The sequence below is a fragment of the Dreissena polymorpha genome, chromosome 5 (genome assembly GCF_020536995.1).
Source record: "Dreissena polymorpha isolate Duluth1 chromosome 5, UMN_Dpol_1.0, whole genome shotgun sequence".
NCBI lineage: Eukaryota > Metazoa > Mollusca > Bivalvia > Myida > Dreissenidae > Dreissena > Dreissena polymorpha.
Window position 1 is genome coordinate 53,285,720 of NC_068359.1, and position 26,764 is coordinate 53,312,483.

Here is a 26,764-nt window from a genome sequence, read left to right on the forward strand (position 1 = left end):
TGTTGATTTAAAAGGGTTATTTCTTTGATGAATAAGTCGTTCCTTTGTCAGTCGATCAAAGAATGTCTATTCACAAAGAATCGCCTGCTTGCATCCAGTGCGTTAAAATGGAAAAGATTGATGGCGATGAAGAAATGTGTCCAGAATTTTAACTCGTCATGGAAGCAAATTAAACTTTACGAAAATAAACATGGTAAGAAGATCTACACAACTTCACGTAGGTTTCTACACATTTTGTAAATTTCAAAATGGCAGTCATTTTTGAGTTCGGTATTTTACAGTGATAAAACCAGAATTGTAGTTTGAACACAACCGTGTTCTACTTGAATGTGTAACATTTGGAACGCTGATTATATTTGGATCGAGGCTTATAGCGATATTTTGTCTCGTTACTCTTCTTTTGCGTGGAATTCTTAAGGACTTTTTCGAGTTCCGTAAACGGGAAAGATCACAATTAATATTACTACGCAATGTTAGGTTCACCTATTTTAATGTGGTTTTGCTTATATTTTATATATTAAAGACTACTATTTTTATTGCATCAGAAATAAATTAAATAAAAAAAAATATTGTCGGATAAATAGAATACTATTTTAGTGTGATTGTGTACTTAAATTTATCCCACTCGTCTCAGAAAGGCTTACAAGGCTCGGCAAGCCTCGCCATGTAAACCTCTCTTCACTCGTGGGATAAATTTAAGTACACCATAACACTAACATAGTATTCTCTGTTTACGACATCGGATTTTGGGCGGGAATACGACTCGGGTACAGTCTAATATTGACCTGGTACGATTAAGTATATTTATCGTACCCGGGGTACATGTAAGTATACTTAAGAGTACCCGGGGTACATGTAAGTAGTACCCGAGCCGACAATGACCAATCGAGCCTCAGTTAGCGTTTATTTATAACGACTAATTGAAATGAAATGGAACATATATGATAAAAGGGACGTTAGCTCTAACATCGAAGACGCTTCCATAATATATGCTAAAATTAACTCGGGCTTGTACAGAGTTCGACGAGAGATTGCCGTGGTGTAGTGGATATGGTATCCGTCTATCGATCGGGAGGTTACTGGTTCGATTCCCACTGTGGGAGCGATCTTTTAATCTCCCGCCCCCCCCCCTCAAAAAAAGTTCTGGTTCTACCCAGAGCCCAGACCCCTTCTATAGTCGAAGAGCGTCGATGCTCCAGAGGAGCCCTGCACTTAATTGACAATTAGAAGAAGTATATAGTGCGTGTATCCTTAAAAGTACTGTGTTGTAACCTATCAAAACCCACGTTGCTATTTATAGATTTTATGGAAAACCAACTAAGTTTGCAAATTTAAATTTGTTGTTACTTTGCAGCATTATTTTAACCATGTAAATCTCATCCAAGTACTCATAGAACATTCAAGTCATAAGAGTGTGTCTCTGTTTTTATATGTCCATAATTTATTTGTACTAAACAAGGGAAGTTTACAGGTGAAGAGTTCAAGAAAAAGACTGCTGTGACACAGTGTGAGTTGTGACTGTGAGAGTAAGTTGTAACGACTGTCTGAGTGGGTGTATAACTACCCTAGCAGGGCCAAAACACCAACTTTGGGAAAAGGGACACAGCCTCTTTTTTTCGGGGAAGAAAGACACCATTTCCTGGCTATGGGGCATGAAAAAAACTGAGGTAGATTGGAAATTTAGAGATAAATTCATGATTTAAAGAAATTTATATAAGGCAAAGGCCAGTTTCAAAGGGCCTTTTTGGTTAAGGGGAAGAAAAAGAGGCCTCTTACGAAGGTGTTTTTTTTGCCCTGCTTAGTGTTATAGTATTGACAACTTTCTGGAAAATTTTGGCCACATAGAGGCATATTCGTTTATTAAAAGAGTAACTTGCGTGCATTGGATTCAAAGGGATCGTATCTGGTTTTACTATAGCAGAAGGGTAGATAACGTCTCTGCCTATAGTTCTATGATCTATCTCATGTATACTACAGAGGTAGTTTTGCTAAGTTATATATTTTAACTATTTGATATCGTTTGGGCAATAAGTACCAGTAGTTGCAAAAATCCAACTCCCAGCTGTTGACACTTCTGGTCTCTGCATGAGCTGTACGAATGTACTCATAATTTAAGCTCAGAGCATTCAAGATGATTTAGGCCAATACTCGACCATATATACCTTTCACAGTAGTTTGGTCTACCATAACTTTAAATGTTGCCTTTTAGTATTTTCTTACATTGCAGGACATGGGAACAGGTTCTGTATACAGAATCATCTTAATGCGGAAATAAATAGCTGATTCACTTGAGTCTTTAGTTGGTAAATATTTTTTCTTATATAGATCTGTCATGGACCCTGCACAGAAGACAGCCTTAAGGAAGTCTCGAGTTCATCTGGTCAACCATCTCGAGATGAGACATCTCTATGATTACATACTTAAAGATGAGCTGTTGACACCAATCATGGTTGAAACCATACAGGTATGCTTTGAAGATGTAATACTTCATCTACATGTATACTTCTGGTAAAAAAATGTTCATATGAATAAGAAAATTGCCAATAAAAAAAACACAAATAAGCATAAAGTGTTAAGACATTTTGAATCTTAGACACAATATAATTTTATCCTATCTAGGTAGCAATACTTGTGCCACACTGATTGAACAAAATGACAAGTGTACTTTTTGTAGACTGAATATTGTCCCATGAATTCCAGTCAGTTTTAAGCAAAATTAGCAAGATATTATAAATGCATACACTAAATTAAATTGTTAAACCGCTCATTTAATGATTTATTACATAATCATCTAGGTTGAACATTGTTCTTTAAAACAAGCAATCAGGCTGTTAGTTCCACTTTAAATCAAGAACATTTGGTTGGAAAAGCTCTAAAGGCGATGCATATTTTACTCTATAAATGTAAGCAGTATGAATTAAAGCCAAAATTATTTTGTCGGTTGTTTGATTCTTTTGTTGTGTCTATTTGTTGCTATGCCTCTGAAATATGGGGTTTTAATAAATCAAAAGAAATCGAACGCTTTTATTTTAAATTTTGCAAAAGATTGTTGAATGTAAATATAAATACATGTAATGCTGTAGTATATGGTGAGGTAGGCAGATACCCGTTGTATGTTAAAAGATATGTACGAATTGTTAAATATTGGTTAAAAGTTGTTAACAGTAAAAATATTATTATACAAACTGTATATATCAAAGTATTGAATGATTGTATTAAAGGATGCAAAAATTGGGTTGCAAATGTTAAACAATTGTTAAATGAATACGAATTTTCTCATGTGTTTGAAACTGCAAATATAACTAATAGTTGTTCTTTTGTATGTGAATTTAAATGCAGACTTATTGACACCGCTAAGCAGGAATGGTTTGGAAATATGAATAGAAGTTCTGTTCTAGCTAGATATGTATAGAATTTTTATGCCCCCCTTCAAAGAAGAGGACGTATATTGCTTTGCACATGTCGGTCGGTCTGTCGGTCCATCCACCAGGTGGTTTCCGGATGATAACTGAAGAACGCTTGGGCCTAGGATCATGAAACTTAATAGGAACATTGATCATGATTCGCAGATGACCCCTATTGATTTTGAGGTCACTAGGTCAAAGGTCAAGGTGACTTGAAATGGTAAAATGGTTTTTGGATGATAACTCAAGAACGCACACGCGGCCAACAGGGCGAACTCTGAACAATATAACTGAAGCAACTGGTCTGTAATCCTAAATCTATAATTATCAGTCCAATGAAACATCATCATTTGGGAAAAATAAAGTGGATCAGTAAAAATATTATCAGAATATGAGTTTTTTTTGTATATTTTGTATATTAAATATTGTGTTAATGTTTAATTTTGTTGATTAATATAAATATAAGCAGTACAGGAGAGGTAATACACTTAGTCTATTATATGTTTCTTATAATAAGTGCAATAAGTTTAAATTTCATGTTTAATAAATAGAGGATATTTGTTCATGTCAGTGTGAGATCATTTGTTATTTTTTTCATTGTCCCTTGACATATTGCTTTTATATTTTGCATACTTGTTTACCAACATCACCCCCAACCTATAAACAAGAGCAGACAACTCTATCAAGCATTTTGTCATCATTATTGCCCCTTCTATACTTAGAATATGCATATATTTGATAAATCTATGTTAAAGTTGCGTACTACCTCAAATATTTCCTATATCCTTTAACATATTGCTTTTATATGTTCCATACTTGTTTACCAACATGACACCAACCTATAAACAAGAGCAGACCACTGTATCAAGCATTTTGAAATAATTATGGCCCCTTTTACACTTAGATAATTGAACATTTTGCTTAAATTGCCATAACTTCTTTATTTATGATAATACTTTATTATTACTTTGGCAAAACAACACTTACCGGAATACCACAATGCATTCCACCCAAACAATACCCCACGCCCCTACTAGAATCCCTTCCCCCTCCTCAACCTCACCCCCCCAATTTATTTTTTAAACATCATATAATAAATAACCACACCCCACATTATACCCCCCTCTCACACCCCCCACCCCCCCTACCTCCCCACCCCCCAAAAAAGAGATTTTTTTTTAAACATCTAATAAATTACCACACCCCACGTTATACCCCCCTCTCACTCCCCCCTACCCCCCCACCCCCCCCCCCCATTTTTTTTTAAACATCTAATAAATTACCACACCCCACATTATACCCCCCTCTCAACCCCCCTACCCCCCCCCCCCCCCCCCCCATTAATTTTTTTTCCTTGTTTTATTTTTGAAAGATCGTCTAATAAATTATTGAATATGAACAATTTCCCCATGATGACTTACGTTATACTGTCAAGCAATTGAATAGTCGAGCGCCCTGTTAGGTCACAATGTCAAAGGTCAAGGTCACAGTGACTCGAAATAGTAAAATGGTTTCCGGATGATAACTCAAGAATGCTTACGCCTAGGATCATGAAACTCCATAGGTACATTTATCATGACTGGCAGATGACCCCTATTGATTTTCAGGTCAATAGGTCAAAGGTCAAGGTCACAGTGACTCGAAATAGTACAATGGTTTCCGGATAATAACTTACATTAGGTCAAAGGTCAAGGTCAAAGTGACAAAAAACGTATTCACACAATGGCTGCCACTACAACTGACATTCCATATGGGGGGCATGCATGTTTTACAAACAGCCCTTGTTAAAACCTCTCTTGAATATGAGTACTACTTGGATTTATTGCCTAAAAATCTACGTGTATACTTTGTTAAATTAAGGGCTTCAGCCCACCCGTTGAGAATTCAGACCGGAAGGTACTCAGGCAACAATATCCCTCGTGATGAACGGTATTGTCTTTGTTGCAATCAACGGGACATAGAGGATGAATTCCAATTTAATTGTGTTTGTGCATGCTTTCGTTTACTACGTCAAAAATACATTAAACGTATTTATCACATGAACCCATCTGTTGTAAAGTTTTATAATTTATTGACATCAACATGTAAATTTGAAATTATTAATGTATGTAAATATGTTAAAGAAGCCTTAACTATACGAAATTCTATTATAAATACCACTAATTGACTTAATAGACTAGTTTTTTTTCTTATTAAGTTCCCATAAATATCTGCAACTTTTTTGCATTGATATTATGTGAAATAATTGTTCTTCTGTTTTTGTACTTTCTGCAAAAATTATACCATATATACCATACCCAAATTAAACGTAAATAGTTTATCCTTACTGCCTTTAAAATAAGAATGTTTCTTCTTTTCAAAATGGTTGTTTTTTCTCTGTTTATATTTTGTTTTGAAATTTCACTGAATTCACACATTGAATTTATATATATATATATATATATAATATTGTATCATTGATTTTGTCAAAATTATTATATTTTGACACGTGACATTGTTTAATTTATAAATATATGCATTAAAGACGATGTACATATGTATAAGTCTGAATAAACTGTCTGTTCTGTTCTGTTCTGCTGTTGGGTCAATATGTACCTTGTAGTTGGGTTTGAAAGCAGCATCCAGGAAAACAGCAGATTCCAGGAAAAACATGCTCCTGCAATGTTTTAAGATATTCAATAACTTTAAATCCGACCTTCAAGAAACTTGATGATTATGTTGGTATGCATAGTAGATTGTTCAAGTGATTATGTTGGTATGCATAGTAGATTGTTCAAGTGATTATGTTGGTATGCATAGTAGATTGTTCAAGTGATTATGTTGGTATGCATAGTAGATTGTTCAAGTGATTATGTTGGTATGCATAGTAGATTGTTCAAGTGATTATGTTGGTATGCATAGTAGATTGTTCAAGTGATTATGTTGGTATGCATAGTAGATTGTTCAAGTGATTATGTTGGTATGCATAGTAGATTGTCAAAGTGCAATAACAAACCAGATTTCATGAAGCTTGTAAGATTTATAGCCCTTGAAATATTAAAACAATTAAAAACCAAATCTTGTATATTCTCTAATTCATATAGTTGTAAATGAATCATCTTCATGTTTATGTTTATTAGTATCATATCTCGATTAAGTTAATAACCTGCTAGATCATCTGAATTTTGGACCTTGTATAATCCTAAATGTGCTGTCTAATATGTACTTTCTGTCCACTAGATATAGTTATGATCAACCAATAGTGAGGAAACATTAGAGATTATAGTAACCAGAGAACAAGTTGTTATGATCAACCAATTGTGAGGAAACATAAGAGATTATAGTGACCAGAGAACAAGCTGTTATTGAATAGTGAGGAAACATTAGAGATTATAGTAACCAGAGAACAAGCTGTTATTGAATAGTGAGGAAACATTAGAGATTATAGTAACCAGAGAACAAGCTGTTATTGAATAGTGAGGAAACATTAGAGATTATAGTAACCAGAAAACAAGCTGTTATTGAATTGTGAGGAAACATTAGAGATTATAGTAACCAGAAAACAAGCTGTTATTGAATTGTGAGGAAACATTAGAGATTATAGTAACCAGAGAACAAGCTGTTATTGAATTGTGAGGAAACATTGGAGATTATAGTAACCAGAGAACAAGCTGTTATTGAATTTGGGCTGGTCATATTACGGTCATGGTCACTTTTACAGTTATTAAAAAAAGAAAAATGGTTCCTGCTGAACGACTGTGTGTTATGAATTTGGAGACTTTTTTTGGCTCACCTGTCACGAAGTGACATGGTGAGTTTTTTTTTACCGTGTGATGTCCGGCGTCTGTTGTGCGTGCATGCGTGTGTGCGTGTGCCCATCAACAATTTGTTTGTGTAGACAGTAAAGGTCACAGTTTTCATCCGATCTTTATGTTATTTGGTCAGAATGTTTATCTTGATGAAATCTGGGTTGGGATAGTATTTGGGTCATCTGGGTTCAAAAACTAGGTCGCTAGGTAAAAAAAACTAGGTCACTAGGTCAAATAATAGAAAAACCTTGTGTACACAATAGAGGTCACAGTTTTCATCAAATCTTTATGAAATTGAGTCAGAATGTTTATCTTGATGAAATCTGGGTTTGGATTGTATTTTGGTCATCTGGGGTCAAAAACTAGGTCACTAGGTCAAATAATAGAACAACCTTGTGTAGACAATAGAGGTCACTGTTTTCATCCAATCTTTATGAAATTTAGTCAGAAAGTTTGTCTTTTCAAATCTAGCTTGGAATCGAATTTTGGTCATCGAGGGTAAAAAACTAGATCACTAGGTTAAAGTTAAAAAAACAACTTGTGTAGACAGTAGAGGTGAGGTCACAGTTTTCATCCAAACTTAATAAAATTTGGCCAGAATGTTAATCTTGATGAAATCTGGGTTGGGATTGGATTTGGGTCATTTGGGGTCAAAAACTAGGTCACTAGGTCAAATCATAGAAAAACCTTGTGTAGACAATAGAGGTCATAGCTTTCATCTGATCTTAATGAAATATGGTCAGAATGTCTATCTTGATAATATCTGATTTTGGATCGTATATGGGTCATCTGGGGTCAAAAATTAGGTCACCTGGCCAATTCTAGTAAAACCTTGTGTAGATGAAAGAGGTCACAGTTTTCATCACATCTTAATGAAATTTTGTCAGAATGTATTAATTGATGAACTCTGGCATGGGATTGTATATGGGTCTGATAGAATTTAAGTTGATGTAGCAAGATTAGTCAGGTGAGCGATTCAGGGCCATCATAGCCCTCTTGTAATTGCATTTTTGGTCAGTCTGGTTATGGTCACTGTTATTCAAAATAGAACATTGGTATCCAATCAATAGCTTTTGTTTGGAACAGGGTGTAACATGGAAATCGGGTAAGTAGGTACCTTACCTGCTTCCCTAAGTCAAGGTCACTGTAAAGCAAAGATATCAGTTCAAAATGGTGGGACTTGATTTGGATAAAAACAAGACCCACAGGTAATATGACCCAATAAAGGCTATACATATAGCCAAAACAAAGCTGTGCTAATGCTGTACACAGAGGCAAGCAGTTGTTATCTAATTTGATATGTACGGTCAATATGCATACCAACTACTACACAAGCGAAAACTTCAGAGAATGGTTCAATTTTCAGGCCAAGGAATGTAGACCAGATCAGGTGCGGGCTTTTCTTGACATTCTGCCGCGTCGCGGTCCTACAGCCTACAACATTTTTCTGAAGATTCTGACGGAGAGTGGTCAAAATGCTCTTGCAAATCACATCAAACAGGTGTGAACAACGGTTTGTAAAATGCTGAAATGCTAAAATGCTATAAATTGGGTCTCTTTTTGTACAGTCGGTTATTACAATATTCGTATACCTTTTCACCATATTATAAAATTATATTATTGTTTGTTAATTATAGCTGAACAACACAATTTTTATGCCCCCGGATTGAAAGATCGGGGTATTTTGTTTTTGGCCTGTCTGTCTGTCTGTCTGTCTGTCTGTCTGTCTTTCATTGTGTCAGTCAGTCATTGTATGTGTGTGTCACAAACTTTAACCTTGGTTAAAGTTTTATAACGTTTGCAATATTGAAGATAGCAACTTCATATTTGGCATGCATGTGTATCTCACTGAGCTGCACATTTTGAGTGGTGAAAAGTCAAGGTCAAGGTCATCCTTCAAGGTCAAAGGTCAAATATCATTGTATTTTTCGTTCCTAAAACTTTAACCTTTGTTAATGTTTGGTCATAACTTTTTTAATATTGAAGATAGCAACTTGATATTTGGCATGCATGTGTATCTCATTGAGCTGCTCATTTTGAGTGGCTTAAGGTCAAAGTCAAGGTCATTGTTCAAGGTCAAAGGTCAAATTTATGGCTTCAAAGCGGCGCAATAGGGGGCATTGTGTTTCTGACAAACACATCTCTTGTTGTTTTAAAGGGAGAAAACAACATGAGCAATACAATTAAAAATAGATCGGAATTAAAGGGGCCTTTTACAGATTTTGGAATGTATTGAAGTTTGTCATTAAATGCATTATATTGATAAATGTAAACATTGGATGTAAAAAGCTCCAGTAAGAAGCAAGAATAAAATCAAAGAAAGAAAAAAAAGTAACCCTCAACTGGGCTCAAACCACTGACCCTGGAGTAAAATGATGTATTTGATTCTTTATATATTTAAAGCAATCCTCATAGTATCACTGAATATAACAACAACAACAGAACTCTCCAAATTTGTTCAATCATTTCACGTTACAACGCTTAATAAATTTCAGGTTTTTAAATCATCAAAAGATGCATATAATTGATATTTTAAAGCATGGTAAATGTTCAGTATTGCTGTTTCCTCATAAATATAATAACTAGAACGAAAATTTGTGAATCTTAAACATTTGTTTTTTTATTTGTCAATTTGCCTAAACATGATCAGGCCCCTTTAATGGTGTTTGAAATAGCAGTGTTGAAAGGTATACAAATAAATGTGTATGTGAAAGAATTTTAATATATTTTTGGCAAATTTTGGCAAAACATTATTTTTTTTGTCAAATGTAAAAGTCATTTGTATTCTGAAAGGAAAATTGGTTGCTAGTTTAAATATTAATATTAATTTTGCAGCTATAGACCATTACACAACAGCTCAGTGTACACTGGAAAATAAACCAAGTACAGCATGAGTTAGGAATGTCATAGTGTATATGGTGTCTGTCTCATCTGTCAGGAGAGCTGTTAGGAATGTCATAGTGTATATGGTGTCTGTCTCATCTGTCAGGAGAGCTGTTAGGAATGTCATAGTGTATATGGTGTCTGTCTCATCTGTCAGGAGAGCTGTTAGGAATGTCATAGTGTATATGGTGTCTGTCTCATCTGTCAGGAGAGCTGTTAGGAATGTCATAGTGTATATGGTGTCTGTCTCATCTGTCAGGAGAGCTATTAGGAATGTCATAGTGTATATGGTGTCTGTCTCATCTGTCAGGAGAGCTGTTAGGAATGTCATAGTGTATATGGTGTCTGTCTCATCTGTCAGGAGAGCTGTTAGGAATGTCATAGTGTATATGGTGTCTGTCTCATCTGTCAGGAGAGCTGTTAGGAATGTCATAGTGTATATGGTGTCTGTCTCATCTGTCAGGAGAGCTGTTAGGAATGTCATAGTGTATATGGTGTCTGTCTCATCTGTCAGGAGAGCTGTTAGGAATGTCAATAGCGTATATGGTGTCTGTCTCATCTGTCAGGAGAGCTGTTAGGAATGTCATAGTGTATTTGGTGTCTGTCTCATTTTGTCAGGAGAGCTGTTAGGAATGTCATAGTGTATATGGTCACTGTCTAATCTGTCAGGAGAGCTGTTAGGAATGTCATAGTGTATATGGTGTCTGTCTCATCTGTCAGGAGAGCTGTTAGGAATGTCATAGTGTATATGGTGTCCATCTAATCTGTCAGGAGAGCTGTTAGGAATGTCATAGTGTATATGGTGTCTGTCTCATCTGTCAGGAGAGCTGTTAGGAATGTCATAGTGTAAATGGTGTCCATCTCATCTGTCAGGAGAGTTGTTAGGAATGTCATAGTGTATATGGTGTCTGTCTCATCTGTCAGGAGAGCTGTTAGGAATGTCATAGTGTATATGGTGTCTGTCTCATCTGTCAGGAGAGCTTAAGTTTGAGAGAATTCTCAAGAAGCCTTTGGCTTTCAATAGCAATAAAGCTTACATAACTATAGTTTGAACCTCTCCAAACTGCTACAGGAATATGACAGAGAAACTGGCAATGCAAGCGGTCTCTCTGAGCTGAGTCTTACTCCAGAATCCTCATCGGACAATGAGGACATGGAAGGTGTAGAAGGTGGGCAGTGATTTTAGTGTTTTGTTTCAGTCAAATTTGGGTCCTGTAGTGGTACCCATTACCAATATAAAAAAGTATATATTTTTCCCAAATGTGACCTGAAAATTCCCAATAAAGGATGTTCAAAAAAGTATTTTGTTTTTATAATATGTCTAAACATTTAATTTATCTCAAAATCATAAGTTATACCTTTGTAAATGCAATATTAATTTCACTTTTATTCTCAATTTACAGCATTTGTTGGTAAACATTGAACAAGACTTATTTCCCAAATTTAGTCAAAATGGCGCAAATTTTCCCAATTCAAAGTGATTCGGCCCCATTTCCAAAATGGTAAAAAAAACACTGGACCTTTATATTCTGTTTATGGGTAATATTTAGTATTGTAAAAAACTAAAAGTATATTTTTTCATTATTGTATTTCTTCAATATTGCAAATGGGTTTATGTTTATAAAAATAACACTTTAAATCAATTTTGTCAACAATGTCATAACTGCATGATCAGTAAAATGTTAATTGTCAAGGGCATTTATTTAAAATGTATTTTAATTAATATATGTCCCAAGATATTACTTGAACTAGCTTCTTAAATGTTTCTGTTTATTTTATTCCTTTTCACAATTTTATTAGCGAGGCTGTTTTCGGAGAAAACCCGAGCTGTTGTCGTAGCCAGCTCGTCGTCCGCGTCGTGCTAAAACCTTAACATTGGCTCTAAAATCAAAGTGCTTCCAACTACAACTTTGAAACTTCATATGTACATGCACCTCGATGAGTTCTACATGCCACACCCATTTTTGGGTCACTAGGTCAATGGTCAAGGTCACCGTGACCTCTAATATCAAACTTTAACATAGGCTCTAAAATCAAAGTGCTTCCACCTACAACTTTGAAACTTCATATGTAGATGCACCTTCATGTTCTTTTCATGCCACACCCATTTTTGGGTCACTAGGTCAAAGGTCAAGGTCACAGTGACCTCTAATATAAAACTTTAACATAAACCTTAACAGTCGCTCTAAAATCAAAGTGCTTCCACCTACAACTTCGAAACTTCATATGTAGATGCACCTTGATGAGTTCTATACGCCACACCCATTTTGGGTCACTAGATCAAGGTCACTGTAACCTCTAAAAAAATAAAATCTAACAAGCTTTCGCAGCCGAGTGTGGCACCTGTTATGCGGTGCTCTTGTTGTATTTACGATGGATTGTCCACAATTTTACTTCAAAATGCAGATTCAAAAATCTCTGCGCACTGTGTTGCAATAATTAACCATTTTGGTTGCGTTCTGTCATTATTCACCAGTAAAATAATCATGTTTTTCAGGGTGATATTTGCAGTTACTTTCTCTGTCAATTGGTTTGTCTGCATACTATTATAATGTAGTGTGTCTGCTAAGTACACCGTGTAATGTACCCCTTTTTGTTCTATATGGATTTATCTGAAATTCATGCCTACTGTTATTTGGCCTTGCAAAATTTGGAACGATTATTCGTTGCGATCTTAAATGCACAGATCGGTCTAACAAAAATATCAATCAAAATTAATGTAGCACAAATACAAATGATTTTGCATGATATCATGAAGATGATAAGATATATAGATGTGTAAGACACTTTATCCCCAGATATCCTCATGTTCCTTAGTTATTTACCCTTAAAACTGCTGACACAGCAGTGCGGGGTATGATGTTTGTGACAAAGTACTAATAGTCAGTTATTGTTCCATCATTCAGACTCAAAGTTAATAAAAATAACTGTCATTATCTTTGTATTCTCTAGTTTCTTGTATAAGTTTTTTTTAGCAGGATTAAAATTATTGTTTTAACCGATAAGCCCAAATTGAGCCGACTTAAAGTTTTTATATTTGCTCAATATGACATTGTGAAATAAATGCTTTCAGTATTCAAGGGCACTTCCCTGATAACTGCAGTGCAGGAAACAGGCAGTCCAGTTGCTAACCTACCAGACCCCCAGTCCATCGTGTCCTTGACCTCTCAAGGTAGCTCCGCCTCTCTGGGACCAGGGTACACAGGAAACTATGAGGAGGTGAGGTCACAATGATTTCCTTGTCAGACAAACTTATCAAAATGTTTACTACGTTTTTCTTCAGAAAGCTTCATAGATTTTTCCAATATTTCTATTTAAAACCATTTTAATGAATTGAACTAATAGCTATGTGTACTAATTTAGAATAAAAAGCATTCAGTGTGTGTTTTTAACCAGGTTGTCAGAAGGAAAAAACAGGTTATTAGATTGGCGAATGTCGGCTGGCGGGCGGAACAAGCTTGTCCGGGCCATAACTTTGTCGTTCATTGTGATTTTTATACGCCCGTATAAAATACGGGACGTATTATGTGAAACCCCTTGGCGGGCGGGCGGGCGGCGGGCGGGCGGCGGGCGGAAGGCATCACTTTGTCCGGACTCTAATTCAAATTGTATTCATCCGATCTTCACCAAACTTGGTCAGCAGTTGCATCTAGTTGATATCTAGGCCAAGTTCGAATATGGGTCATGCCGGGTCAAAAACTAGGTAATAGGGTCAATAAGTGCATTTTCAAAGGGGCCACTTTGTCTGGACTCTATTTCAAATTGTATTCATCCGATCTTCACCAAACTTGGTCAGCAGTTGCATCTAGTTGATATATAGGCCAAGTTCGAATATGGGTCATGCCGGGTCAAAAACTAGGTCATAGGGTCAATTAGTGCATTTTCAACGGCGCCACTTTGTCCGGACTCTAATTCAAATTGTATTCATCCGATCTTCACCAAACTTGGTCAGTAGTTGCATCTAGTTGATATCTAGGTCAAGTCCGAATATGGGTCATAATGGGTCAAAAACTAGGTCAAAGGGTCAATTAGTGCATTTTACTTTGTCCGGACTCTAATTCAAATTGTATAAATCTTATCTTCACCAAACTTGGTCAGTAGTTGCATCTAGTTGATATCTAGGCCAAGTTCGAATATGGGTCATGCCAGGTAAAAAACTAGGTCATAGGGTCAATTAGTCCATTTTCAACAGCGCCACTTTGTCCGGACTCTTATTCAAATTGTATTCATCCGATCTTTACCAAACTTGGTCAGTAGTTGCATCTAGTTGATATCTAGGTCAAGTTCGAATATGGGTCATGTCGGGTCAAGAACTAGGTCATAGGGTCAATTAGTGCATTTTCAACAGCGCCACTTTGTCCGGACTCTAATTCAAATTGTATTCATCCGAAACTTTTAAACAACTTTTTATCCTGCGTCAAAGTGGTATGGGGGTATAAGTCACATTCAGTGACAAAGCTCTAGTTCAAGTTGAATTCACCAAACTTGGTCAGAGGTAGTATATAGATTATATATCAGTCAGGTCTGATTGGAGACATGCAACCGATTAACACATGCAATATTTTTATGCAATATTTTTATCCAGTTTTATTTTGCGATATTTTCATCGGGTTTATTTTTTTCGCGATTTTTGAAACGAGTTATTTTTAACAACATGTTTATTGGTAAGTTTCATTTTTCCTTCAATCTAATCATGATTTCCACAGGTACATGAGTTTTTCACTGTGCATGGGTACTATAGAAAGGCAACTGTTTATCATTGTCATCAACCTAAAATCAATTTTTATACGCCCGTTTTTAAAAACGGGACGTATTATAGTTTCACCCTTGGCGGGCGGGCGGGCGGCAGGCGGCGTCCACAGCAGTGTCCCCTCTCTAATTCAAATAGTTTTCATTCGATCTTTACCAAACTTGGTCAGAAGTTGTGTCTAGACAATATCTAGGTCAAGTTCGAATATTGGTCATGCAGGGTCAAAAACTAGGTCACGGGGTCACTTAGTGCATTTCAAGGATTAAGCATGGTTTCTGCTCTCTTATTGAAGAAGTTTTCACCCGATCTTCACCAAACTTGGTCAGTTGTTGTGTCTAGATGATATGTAGGTCAAGTTCAAATATGGGTCATGCCGGGCCAAAAAGTAGGTCAAGAGGTCACTTAGTGCATTTCAAGCATTTAGTATGGTGTCCGCTCTCTAATTGAAGTAGTTTTCATCCGATCTTCATCTAATTTAGTCAGAAGTTGTGTCTGGATGATATGTAGGTCAAGTTCGAATATGGGTCATTCCGGGTCAAAAACGAGGTCACGAGGTTACTTAGTGCATTTCAAGCATTAGCATGGTGTCCGCTCTCTAATTGAAGTAGTTTTCATCGGATCTTCACCTAATTTGGTCAGAAGTTGTGTCTAGATGATATGTAGGTCAAGTTCAAATATGGGTCATGCAGGGTCAAAAACGAGGTCATGAGGTCACTTAGTGCATTTCAAGCATTTAGCATGGTATCCGCTCTCTAATTGAAGTAGTTTCATCCGATCATTACCTAATTTGGTCAGAAGTTGTGTCTAGATGATATGTAGGTCAAGTTCAAATATGGGTCATGCAGGGTCAAAAACGAGGTCATGAGGTCACTTAGCGCATTTCAAGCATTAAGCATGGTGTCCACTCTCTAATTGAAGTAGTTTTCATCCGATTTTCACCTAATTTGGTCAGAAGTTGTGACTAGATGATATGTAGGTCAAGTTCAAATATGGGTTATGTCGGTTCAAAAACGAGGTCGTGATGTCACTTAGTGCATTTCAAGCATATAGCATGGTGTCCGCTCTCTAATTGAAGTAGTTTTCATCTGATCTTCACCGAATTTAGTCAGATGTTACGTCTAAATGATATCTAGGTCAAGTTCAAATATGGGTCATGCCGGGTCAATAACTAGGTCTCGAGGTCACTTAGTGCATTTCAAGCATTGAGCATGGTGTCCAAAACCTTCGAACGGGCGTATCTTGTGACAGTTTGGCACACTTGTTTAAAATCATTTGGCACATTTATTCACCTTCATTAGACGGTGTGTCGTGCGAAAGAATTACTTCGATATCTCCAAGGTCAAGGTCACACTTTGAGTTCAAAGGTCAAAAATGGCCATAAATGAGCTTGTCCAGGCCATAACTATGTCATTCATTGTGAGATTTTAAAAATCATTTGGCACATTTGTTCACCATCATTGTATGGTGTGTCGCACGAAAGAATTACATTATTATCTCCAAGGTCAAGGTCGCCATGAATTAAAATAGATTTATTTTGAAACAAAGGGGATTCATTATAAACAATCAGTTCAGTTTTAGTTGTCTCCCTTCATCAGACTTTTTTTATACGCCCGTTTAAAAAAAACGGGACGTATTATAGTTTCGCCTTTGCGGCGGGCGGGCGGCGTCCACAGCAGTGTCCGCTTTCTAATTCAAATAGTTTTCATCCGATCTTCACCAAACTTGGTCAGAAGTTTTATCTAGACAATATCTAGGTCAAGTTCGAATATGGGTTATGCCGGGTCAAAAACTAGGTCACAGGGTCACTTAGTGCATTTCAAGCATTTAGCATGGTGTCCGCTCTCTAATTGAAGTAGTTTTTATCCGATCTTCACCAAACTTGGTCAGAAGTTGAATCTGGACAATATCTAGGTCAAGTTCGAATATGGATCATGCCGGATCAAAAAATAGGTCGCGAGGTCACTTAGTGCATTTCAAGCATTTAGCATGGTGTCCGCTCTGTAATAGAAGTAGTTTTCATCTGATAATCACATTACTTGGTCAGAAGTTGTATCTAGACAATATCTAGGTCAAATTTGAATATGGGTCATGCAGGGTCAAAAATTAGATCACAAGGTCACTTAGTGCATTTCAAGCATTTAGCATGGTGTCCGCTCTCTAATTGAAGTAGTTTTAATCTGTTCTTCACCAAATTTGGTCAGAAGTTGTGTCTAGATGATATGTAGGTCAAGTTCAAATATGGGTCATGGTAAAGTTATCAAGTTGTCCAAAACCTTTAAATGGGCGTATCTTGTGACAGTTTGGCACTCTTGTTTCAAATTGAAAACCTGGTTTTGTGACAATTTTATCCCTTGTTTATATCTTTAATTGATATCGTTCTGTCACAATTATTTCCTCATAACTATATCTGTTTTTAAAAAGGATACAACATGATCTTTTTTTTTCTTGTTTGCATTTAGATATAAAATATTTAGCCAGTTAGGCTACTGAGTTGACAGAATGTGCATTGCTGTATCATTGCTGTATCATATTGCTGTATCATATTGCTGTATCATTGCTGTATCATATTGCTGTATCATTGCTGTATCATATTTTAGTTTAATTACAGACTGATATACTTATTATGTACACTGTATTTTACCCTTTCTAATTTGTTGTAAATGAAGAATACATGGGTATCCAACCACTTTTACTTCTTCAATCAAGACAAAAATAAAACCATTGAACAAAAAATACATACATGTATTCTTGAAATAGAAAAAGTTTGAGCAACAAAAACAGAAACAGCAAAAACAATAACAGTAACAACTGTAACCCAATTGTGGCACTTCATCAAGTAGTTTTAGTTTTTAGTAATAATAACTGTTTAAACAGCAGAATTGCCATACACAACAACAGCAAGCAGCAAAACAAATGGAAATATTCTGATTATTTATGGTATTTTAAAAATGAGGGAGACATCTGCATGTACTACAGCAGAAGCCACAACAGTCTGACAGAGGCATCGATTGTTTCATGACATTTTAGGAGTACCGCATGGAGTCATCTCCACGAGGATTTCTCCTAATCATCAACAACCGCACGTTCAGGGGAGATCTTGAAGAAAGGGTGGGCACAGATGTTGACTGTGCAAACCTCAAATGTCTGTTCCTAAGTCTGGGGTTTGGAGTGGAATTGAGGACAAATCTTACTGCAGAGGTAATGAATGAAACATATGCGAAATTACTTAATATGTCTGAATTATAGGATCTATACAACCTTACTGAAAGTTGATTGCATTGTATTTCTTGTGTCAGACTGTTAGAGCATGATAATTGCATGGTGCTGTGCCCTTCTCTTGTTTGCTTGCCCTCCCCCAATGGTAAACATCTCATTAAATTTAATATGTTTTCTGTCATTTGTGAACAGCAAATGAAAATGCAAATCTTAAAGTCTTGAAAACAAATGTTTGACAGAGAAATTACTTTACTTGAGGTCTTGAGCAATGGATTAGGAAATGTTACCTGACCGCTTAGGCTTACAACCTGCCATTGTTCTTCAGGAAATGGTTGCCAATCTAGAGGTTTTGTCATGACATGAGCAAAATTCTACCTGTGTTAATGTTTTTGTTCCTTTTTGCCAAGGAGATCATTGCCAATCTGGAGTTCTTGTGTATATGTGAGCAACGTTCTACCTTTGTTAATGTTTGTGTACCGTTTTCATCAGGAGATCATTGCCAATCTGGAGGTGTTGTCACGACATGAGCAGCTGCCCTCTGTGGACTGTCTAGTGGTTGCCATTCTAACACATGGGTCGGATGATTACCTGTACGGGGTTGATGAAATGTTTGTTGATGTGAGTTATTATGGAATATTAAGGAATCAAATGATAAGTGCCTTAAATAATAGACAGTTAACAAGAATTTTTCACCTAATATTGTTTCTTGAGTTTTATTAATAAAAAATTATTCTCATGGTATTCATATAAAGTAATTTGGACAAATGTGCTATTATTTATGAATTTATTAGTAGTCAACATATTTCTAAACAGGCTATTTCATAAAAAAAACTTCAGGAATGTGCTGTGATAATATGAACATATCTTATTATAAACATAACACAATTTAAGTTTTGTTATAGGGGGATTTTGAATTACCATAATATTACCTTATGAAAAATGAATATGATGGTAATGCAAAATCCTCATTTCATGGGGATTTTCATCAGTAAGGAGTCTCCAGTATTTCTTGCAACGCAGTCAATCTCTTTCTTATTTTCTTGTTTTGAATACATTCTGATACCTCAAACTAGAAGATATTTATAAGTATTGAAAGAGAATCATGGCAATTATCCATTCATAACCGTAATTTTGGACAGAAATCATTAACAGCTTTATTATGTTTGAGTATTTTTTTGCTGCAGGTAAACCATTTGTACGAGAAGTTAAGTGCTACACAGTGCCCTGCCCTTATTCACAAACCAAAGTTTTTCATTGTAAATGCCTGTAGAGGAGGTAATACATTAACAGATACTTATAACCTGAGTACATGTATATGTAAAGAACATAAAAATATGCACTTAATTTAGAATTGTATTGTAAGGCTTGACATGCTCATAAGACTAAGAGTAAACCCTCTGCATGCTGGGAAATTTGTCGTCTGCTTAAATGTCGTCTGCTGAATTTCTAAAATTAGCATTTTCTTCGATTTTTTTCAAAGAATACTATCAGAATAGCAAACAGTTTGGATCCTGATGAGACGCCACGTTCTGTGGCGTCTCATCTGGATCCAAACTGTTTGCAAAGGCCTTTAAAATTCGGTTCCCGCACTGAAAGGGTTAAGCTCAGCATAGTAAAAAAATGCTTATAATGAGCTTTTGCAATTTTCCTTTTTGATTTCATTTGGTCCATAATGAGTTATATGTTGGTGATGTACAGTTTTTTGGACAATCTAGAGACCAAATTTATTGTCTAATTGTCTGGAAAAATGCGTAGGACATATGTTTGTTTTAAATTAAATATTTAAAAATGGATTTGGTATGAAAACATGGCTGCCATTGGATTGGCGCAGTGTTGTAAATACTTAATACTTACCATTAAGAACTCACATATTCAATTTTTAGCAAATCTAGTAAATTTCTCAAAACATGTCCAAAAATGTCCCAAATGAGTTCGGAAAATGTACCATGCTGTTGGAAAACATGTGAAGAGGAATGTTCTAAATATAGCTATATTGAAATTTTTGAATTCTCTAGAAGTCACATTGTTTGCTCATCTTAATGGAACTTGCTCAGAAAATTGGTCTAAGGTGAGTCCTATGGGGTTTGGTCCTCTTGTTTAATACATCCTTCACCTTTTCAAAGTTTATATTGGAGAATGGTACTTTAAACTTAATGATATCTTTTCTAACTTGATGCAATAACATCAAAACAAGAAAGGGAAAGATGAGCACTTACTTTACAAATCATTATATCATGTATTTTGATAACACTACAGAAAGTCCTAAATAAAAAATACAGGTGTTCAGATAAAACAAAGAAATTCTGGTGAACACCAAGAGAACTAAAGCATATTATCTTTAACCCTTTTCGCTTAGATACATTTTTTGCAACTGTAGACTTTTGCAGACTGCGAGTTCCTCGTAGGCTGTTCTGGTTTTGTGCTGTTTGCACATAGCTATTTCCACTTTGGCTCTGAGTGGGAAAGGGTTAAATGCACCATACGAGGATGAAGCATACGAGCTCATACTTTCAATAACCGGGACACCAACCATTGCCTATAGACAAAAATAGGTGATCAGGATATTATACCCTATTCTAAACTTGACAAATTCACCAGTTTTGTTTTTATTGAAATGCAAATATTTGAGTAGCTACTGATTGGATTGCCTCGACTATTTATTTGTGATTTCAAAGACTGTCAAAGAGTCTATATTTGCTGTCAAGAATGTTATATTAATTTGATAATTAGGTATAAACAAACTAAGTTTGATTGATTCGTAGGAATCATATGGGTTATATCAAGCCATCATGCCTTCTTGCTTTCTACCTTTGAGTCTATATTTCACTTCTCGAAATAACTGTTCACCATTATCACTCTCCCCCATAAGAAGCAAAGTGAAAATGGATTTTGCAACCAGCATAAAACCTGAACAGCCTGCAAGTAACTCACAGTCTGTTCAGGTTTTATGCTGATTGCTGCTCATCAGTAACTAAGGGTTGGAAATTAAGCCTTTAAAACTAGAATACAGTATGAAAGGTCTTGAATTAAATTAAATGTTTTAAGAGACTACAAAGATGTGAAAATATTATTTAAGTGGTAATGGGTTTTACAAACACAGATGCTGAAGACAAAGGCATCCTTGCTACTCCAAGCATCGGCAGGTGCTCTGTGGGAGTTGACGTGAACAAGATACCAGACACGGCCCAGGCAGTCAGACGTATAGCCAACATGCAGGACTTCCTTATTGCTTACTCTACCATACCTCGTAAGTGTAAACTTTAATGTAAGACATGGTAACAGGTAAAGGAAAATTGCTGATATACAATGGGACAATTGCAGTGCTATGTAATGTACTTATCGGACAACTTCATTGATATATAGAGAAAATAATATTAAGTTTTGGATAAAATTAAAGTTTATCATGTGAGGCTTAGAACCATGGTAGCTTGCAGCTTGCCGAGGGCCACCATGGTTCGAGCCGAGCATGATAAACTTGATCTTTATCCAAAACTCACATAATATTCTATTTATCGTATTATTTCCTCCCTTTTTTCGTTGATATTTATCAAATATTGCATTTGTATACGATTTAGTTCTTCAGTAGTTGACAAAACAAATTCTCCAAATTTTTGGAAAACCCCAAGTGTGATAAAAACTAATGATGGTATAGCGCTCAAGTTTATCAACTCGTTGTTATACATTCGATTTTCATCTGGTAATAGGATGAAACTAACTTTAAGTTCAACTGCAATTATAACAGCAATGATATGTATGTACTCAAGGGGCAACAACCGTTATATAATAATATACTTCAGGGACAACAGCAATGATATTTATGCCCCCCTTCGAAGAAGAGGGGGTATATTGTTTTGCACATGTCGGTCCGTCCGTCCGCCAGATGGATGTCCGTCCGTCCACCAGATGGTTTCCGGATGATAACTCAAGAACGCTTAGGCCTAGGATCATGAAACTTCATAGGTACATTGGTCATGACCCCTATTGATTTTCAGGTCACTAGGTCAAAGGTCAAGGTCACAGTGATTCAAAATAGTAAAATGGTTTCTGGATGATAACTCAAGAACGCTTAGGCCTAGGATCATGAAACTTCATAGGTACATTGATCATGACTGGCAAATGACCCCTATTGATTTTCAGTTCACTAGGTCAAAGGTCAAGGTCACAGTGACTCAAAACAGTAAAATGGTTTCCAAATGATAACTCAAGAACGCTTAGGCCTAGGATCATGAAACTTCATAGGTACATTGATCATGACTGGCAGATGACCCCTATTTCAGGTCACTAGGTCAAAGGTCAAGGTCACAGTGACTTGAAATAGTAAAATGGTTTCCGGATGATAACTCAAGAATGCTTACGCCTAGGATCATGAAACTTCATAAGTACATTGATCATGACAGACTGGCAGATGACCCCTTTTGATTTTCAGGTCACTAGGTCAAAGGTAAAGGTCACAGTGACTCGAAATAGCAAAATGGTTTCCGGATGATAACTCAAGAATGCTTACGCCTAGGATCATGAAACTTCATAGGTACATTGATCATGACTGGCAAATGACCCCTATTGATTTTCAGGTCACTAGGTAAAAGGTCAACGTCACAGTGACTTGAAACAGCAAAATGGTTTCCGGATGATAACTCAAGAATGCTTTGGCCTAGGATCATGAAACTTCATAGGTATATTGATCATGACTGGCAGATGACCCCTATAGATTTTCAGGTCACTAGGTCAAAGGTCAAGGTCACAGTGACTCAAAATAGTAAAATGGTTTCCGAATGATAACTCAAGAATGCTTATGCCTAGGATCATAAAACTTAATAGGTACATTGATCATGACTGGCAGATGACCCCTATTAATTTTCAGGTCACTAGGTCAAAGGTCAAGGTCATAGTGACTCGAAACAGTAAAATGTTTTCCTGATGATAGCTCAAGAATAATTATGCCTAGGATCATGAAACTTCATAGGTACATTGATCATGACTTGCAGATGACCCCTATTGATTTTCAGGTCACTAGGTCAAAGGTCAAGGTCACAGTGACAAAAAACGTATTCACAAAATGGCTGCCACTACAATTAACAGCCCATATGGGGAGCATGCATGTTTTACAAACAGCCCTTGTTAAATACATAAGGGCAATAACAATTTTATATAATATACTGAAGGGACAACTGCATTAATAATTTAATATGCTGGTACTTTTGAAATGTAGAACTGCTATCATGGCATTCTGGCTGCTGATGTGACTGAACAACGCAGTTAAACAAGCAAAAACACAAAATGTTCACCATTGCAGGGCATGTGAGCTGGCGACACAAGACAGAAGGAAGTTTCTTTGTACAGGGATTTGTGAAAGTTTTTAAAGAGTGGGCCTCTACCATGGATGTTGTGTCCATGCTGGTAAAGGTGGGTTGAAGTTAGGCTATCTGTTGTTTTCGTTATTTTTTTAGGCGACTCAAAACGAATGTTGATATATTTTACAACCATGCAGGGATGGGTAATGCGATTTTATTGTCCTGTACCGGTTTCACCGGAGGGGACTTATGGTTTGGGCTCTGTATGTCTGTCAGTCTGTCTGTCAGTCAATCACACTTTTCTGGATCCTGCGATAACTTTAAAAGTTCTTAATATTTTTTCATGAAACTTTAAACATGGATAGATGGCAATATGGACATTATGCACGTCATTTCATTTTGTTCCTATGTCAAAATTTTAGTTGCTATGGCAACAAATAGACTAGAAATACTGCTGAAAATGGTGGTTTTCTGGATCCTGCAATAACTTCAACAGTTTTTCATATATTCATGAAACTTGAAACATGGAAAGATGGCAATATGGACATTATGCACGTCATTTCATTTTGTTCCTACATCAAAATTTCTGGTTGCTATGTCAACACAAAAAATTTATAAAAAATCTGACAATGGTGGAATTTCTGACAATGGTGGAGCTGGTAGGGGACATATATTGCTTGGCAATAGTCTTGTTCTTTCAGTCATTCGTTTGATTTTTTAGTCAGTTTGTCTGTTTGTTTGGAATGTTTTAGGAATGAGCTACCTTTTACAATTCAAATCTCTTAGTTGATTAGATTTACACTTCAAGTTGGTCATGAAAATGAAGTGTATACATGTGTATGTGAAAACCATTTTCATCACAGTAATTTATGCATTCTTCTCCGAAAAGTAGCTTAATAAGAATTATCTGCATTACATATAGAAGTATGTAATGTCAGCAACTAAATTTCTCAGAGATTAAATTGAAACTTCAAATATGTCATCACTTCAAGGTTTTGAGGTGCAAGTCAATTGTGGCTTCCCATTGATCAACACATTCGAGTTATGTGTCCTTAATCGTTTACCACTTGGATACATTTTTGTACGCATTTTATATCCCATAGAAAGTTAAATTTAATTAAATACCTTTAATACTAATTTCAAGTTTTAACGGCGTCTTTTCCAACCCTAAGATACTGATGAGCAGCAAACAGCATAAAGCCTGAGCAGATTGCGAGTTACTCGCAGGCTGTTCTGGTTTTATGCTGTTTGCACATAGCCATTTTCACTTTGCATCTGAGTTGGAAAGGGTTAAAATCTTATAAGCTAGACTCGTGCACATACAATAGTAACCGCTTTCTCATCTTTGTGTCCCAGTTGACAACAAATTTACTTTTTAAAACAATAAATTGTCTAATTATGTTTCCAAATATTATACATAAAGGAAATATTTCAATGACACACTTTGATTAGTATAGCCTGTAAATGAATATAGGTATATAGGTATATGTATTCAATATTCTATGAATTGTGTGTTGAGGTATTCTCTTGACCCCTCAATATCATTTGACAAGTGAAATTAAATGAGTTGTGCTTTGTGAAAAAGGGGTTTAATGCATGTGCGTAAAGTGTTGTCCCAGATTTATCTGTGCAGTCTGCACAGGCTGATCAGAGATGACACTTTCCGCTGTTATGATATCTTTTGTTTCAAGAAAATCTCTTCTTAGCAAAAATCAAGTTTTGGCGGAAAGTGTCGTCCCAGATGAGCCAGTGCAGACTGTACAGACTAATCTGGGATGACACTTTATGCGCATGCATTAAACCCCCTTTTCACAGAGCGCAGCTCAAATCTATGGAACGGCAAAAATATGTGTTGTCTGGATTTTTGTTGTTGATTGCACTGTTACAAACTTCCAATTAACAATGCATTTTCGAAACTTCTCATCAATAATTGGCATCTTTGAATATCAATTTCTTTGTAAGTTTAGCTAAAATCTGTTGAATTCTGGTTGATTGCATCCTTAGTTTGAACGTTGTTGAACCAGATTGAATAAGTAAGTACACATAACTGTTGATTTTGGAGGAAATCCAATTTGAAAATTGAACTTTTGATCTCCTTATTGCAAGGCAGAAGCCATACTCTCTACATTATAGAGACGTCACGGCAAAATATATTTATTGCAAAATTGTGTAGGAGTCGGTATAATTGCCTTGCCATGTGTCAAAAGTATTGCAATTGATTGAAATGATGAAATGAAATTGTGATCTCTATTACAATATGTTGTTTCCATGTTATAGGTGAACCATCACGTGTCCAGGATTGACGAGTATGCTGGCATACAGATACCAAGCCCGCAAGTCATGTTGACCAAGAAGTGGTACCTTAATCCACCCAATGCTGCTAACAGTAGCTGAAATATTCCGGGTACCAAGATCAGATTATGACTGTACTTTGGACGCATTTGTAGTCCCATTTATTGGAGACCTTTCTTACTAGATTCAAGATTTTAAGGCTACATCTACAAACCTTAAGATACTGATGAACAGCAAACAGCATAAAACCTGCACAGACTGCAGGTGACTCGCAGGCTGTTCTGGTTTTATGTTGTTTGTGCATAGCCATTTTCACTTAGGTTCTGAGTGGGAAAGGATTAACCCTTTCAGTGCGGGAACCGAATTTTGAAGGCCTTTGCAAACAGTTTGGATACAGATGAGACGCCACAGAACGTGGCGTCTCATCAGGATCCAAACTGTTTGCTATTCTGATAGTATTCTTTGAAAAAAAATATAAGAAAATGCTATTTTAGAAATTCAGCAGAAGACATTTTAGCAGACGACAAATTTCCCAGCATGCAAAGGGTTAAATAGTCATGTATGGAAATGTGTTCAGTTTGAAATATAGAAAAAATGAGTTATTATCGTCACATTGTGTGGGTTACTAAAGTTTCTGGTCATTTGAAATTCAGACAAGAATGACCTTATAGACCTTATATTATACTCAAACATGGTCATTATCTGTACAGAAAATTAGATATTTGTAAAACTGAATACATACATGGTTGGGGTAGAACATTATTAGTGGAGATAATAGCATCAAAGCATCATAAGTAAAAAAAAATTTTACAGATCTCATTGCAGACGTGTAAATTTCTGTAAAAAAAAGGTTGATTTTCATGGGATTTGTATGATTCTTTTTTTAACCCTTTGCATGCTGGGTACCGGGTAATTTGTCTTCTGCTAAAATGTCGTCTGCTGAATTTCTAAAATTAGCATTTTCTTCGATTTTTTTCAAAGAATACTATCAGAATAGCAAACAGTTTGGATCTTGATGAGACGCCACGTTCTGTGGTGTCTCATCTGGATCCAAACTGTTTGCAAAGGCCTTTAAAATCCGGTTCCAGCGCTTAAAGGGTTAACTAAGAATGTTACTAAATGCTAACTATGTTATTGACA

General features: G+C 36.1%; 1 protein-coding gene and 1 long non-coding RNA gene across 5 annotated transcripts; both read left to right on the forward strand.

The window, feature by feature from the left end:
- Nucleotides 1–1,325: 1,325 nt before the first annotated feature.
- Nucleotides 1,326–26,764, forward strand: LOC127880790 (caspase-3-like). Of its 4 annotated transcripts, none has more exons than XM_052428205.1 (11): nucleotides 1,326–1,526; nucleotides 2,326–2,464; nucleotides 8,559–8,693; nucleotides 11,148–11,244; nucleotides 13,149–13,294; nucleotides 17,853–18,023; nucleotides 18,531–18,659; nucleotides 19,226–19,316; nucleotides 21,142–21,288; nucleotides 23,335–23,444; nucleotides 25,610–26,764. In XM_052428205.1, the coding sequence occupies exons 2-11, from the start codon at nucleotides 2,333–2,335 to the stop codon at nucleotides 25,724–25,726; spliced, it is 1,275 nt and encodes a 424-aa protein (XP_052284165.1). In that variant the 5' UTR covers nucleotides 1,326–1,526; nucleotides 2,326–2,332; the 3' UTR covers nucleotides 25,727–26,764. The 4 variants fall into 4 exon arrangements, with proteins under 4 accessions (XP_052284165.1, XP_052284166.1, XP_052284168.1 ...); XM_052428206.1 differs by having other exon boundaries at nucleotides 1,326–1,507; XM_052428208.1 differs by having other exon boundaries at nucleotides 1,328–1,471.
- On the forward strand, nucleotides 13,785–14,751 carry LOC127880792 (uncharacterized). The gene is made up of 2 exons (XR_008049742.1): nucleotides 13,785–13,934; nucleotides 14,237–14,751. It is a non-coding gene; the product is annotated as an uncharacterized LOC127880792 (long non-coding RNA).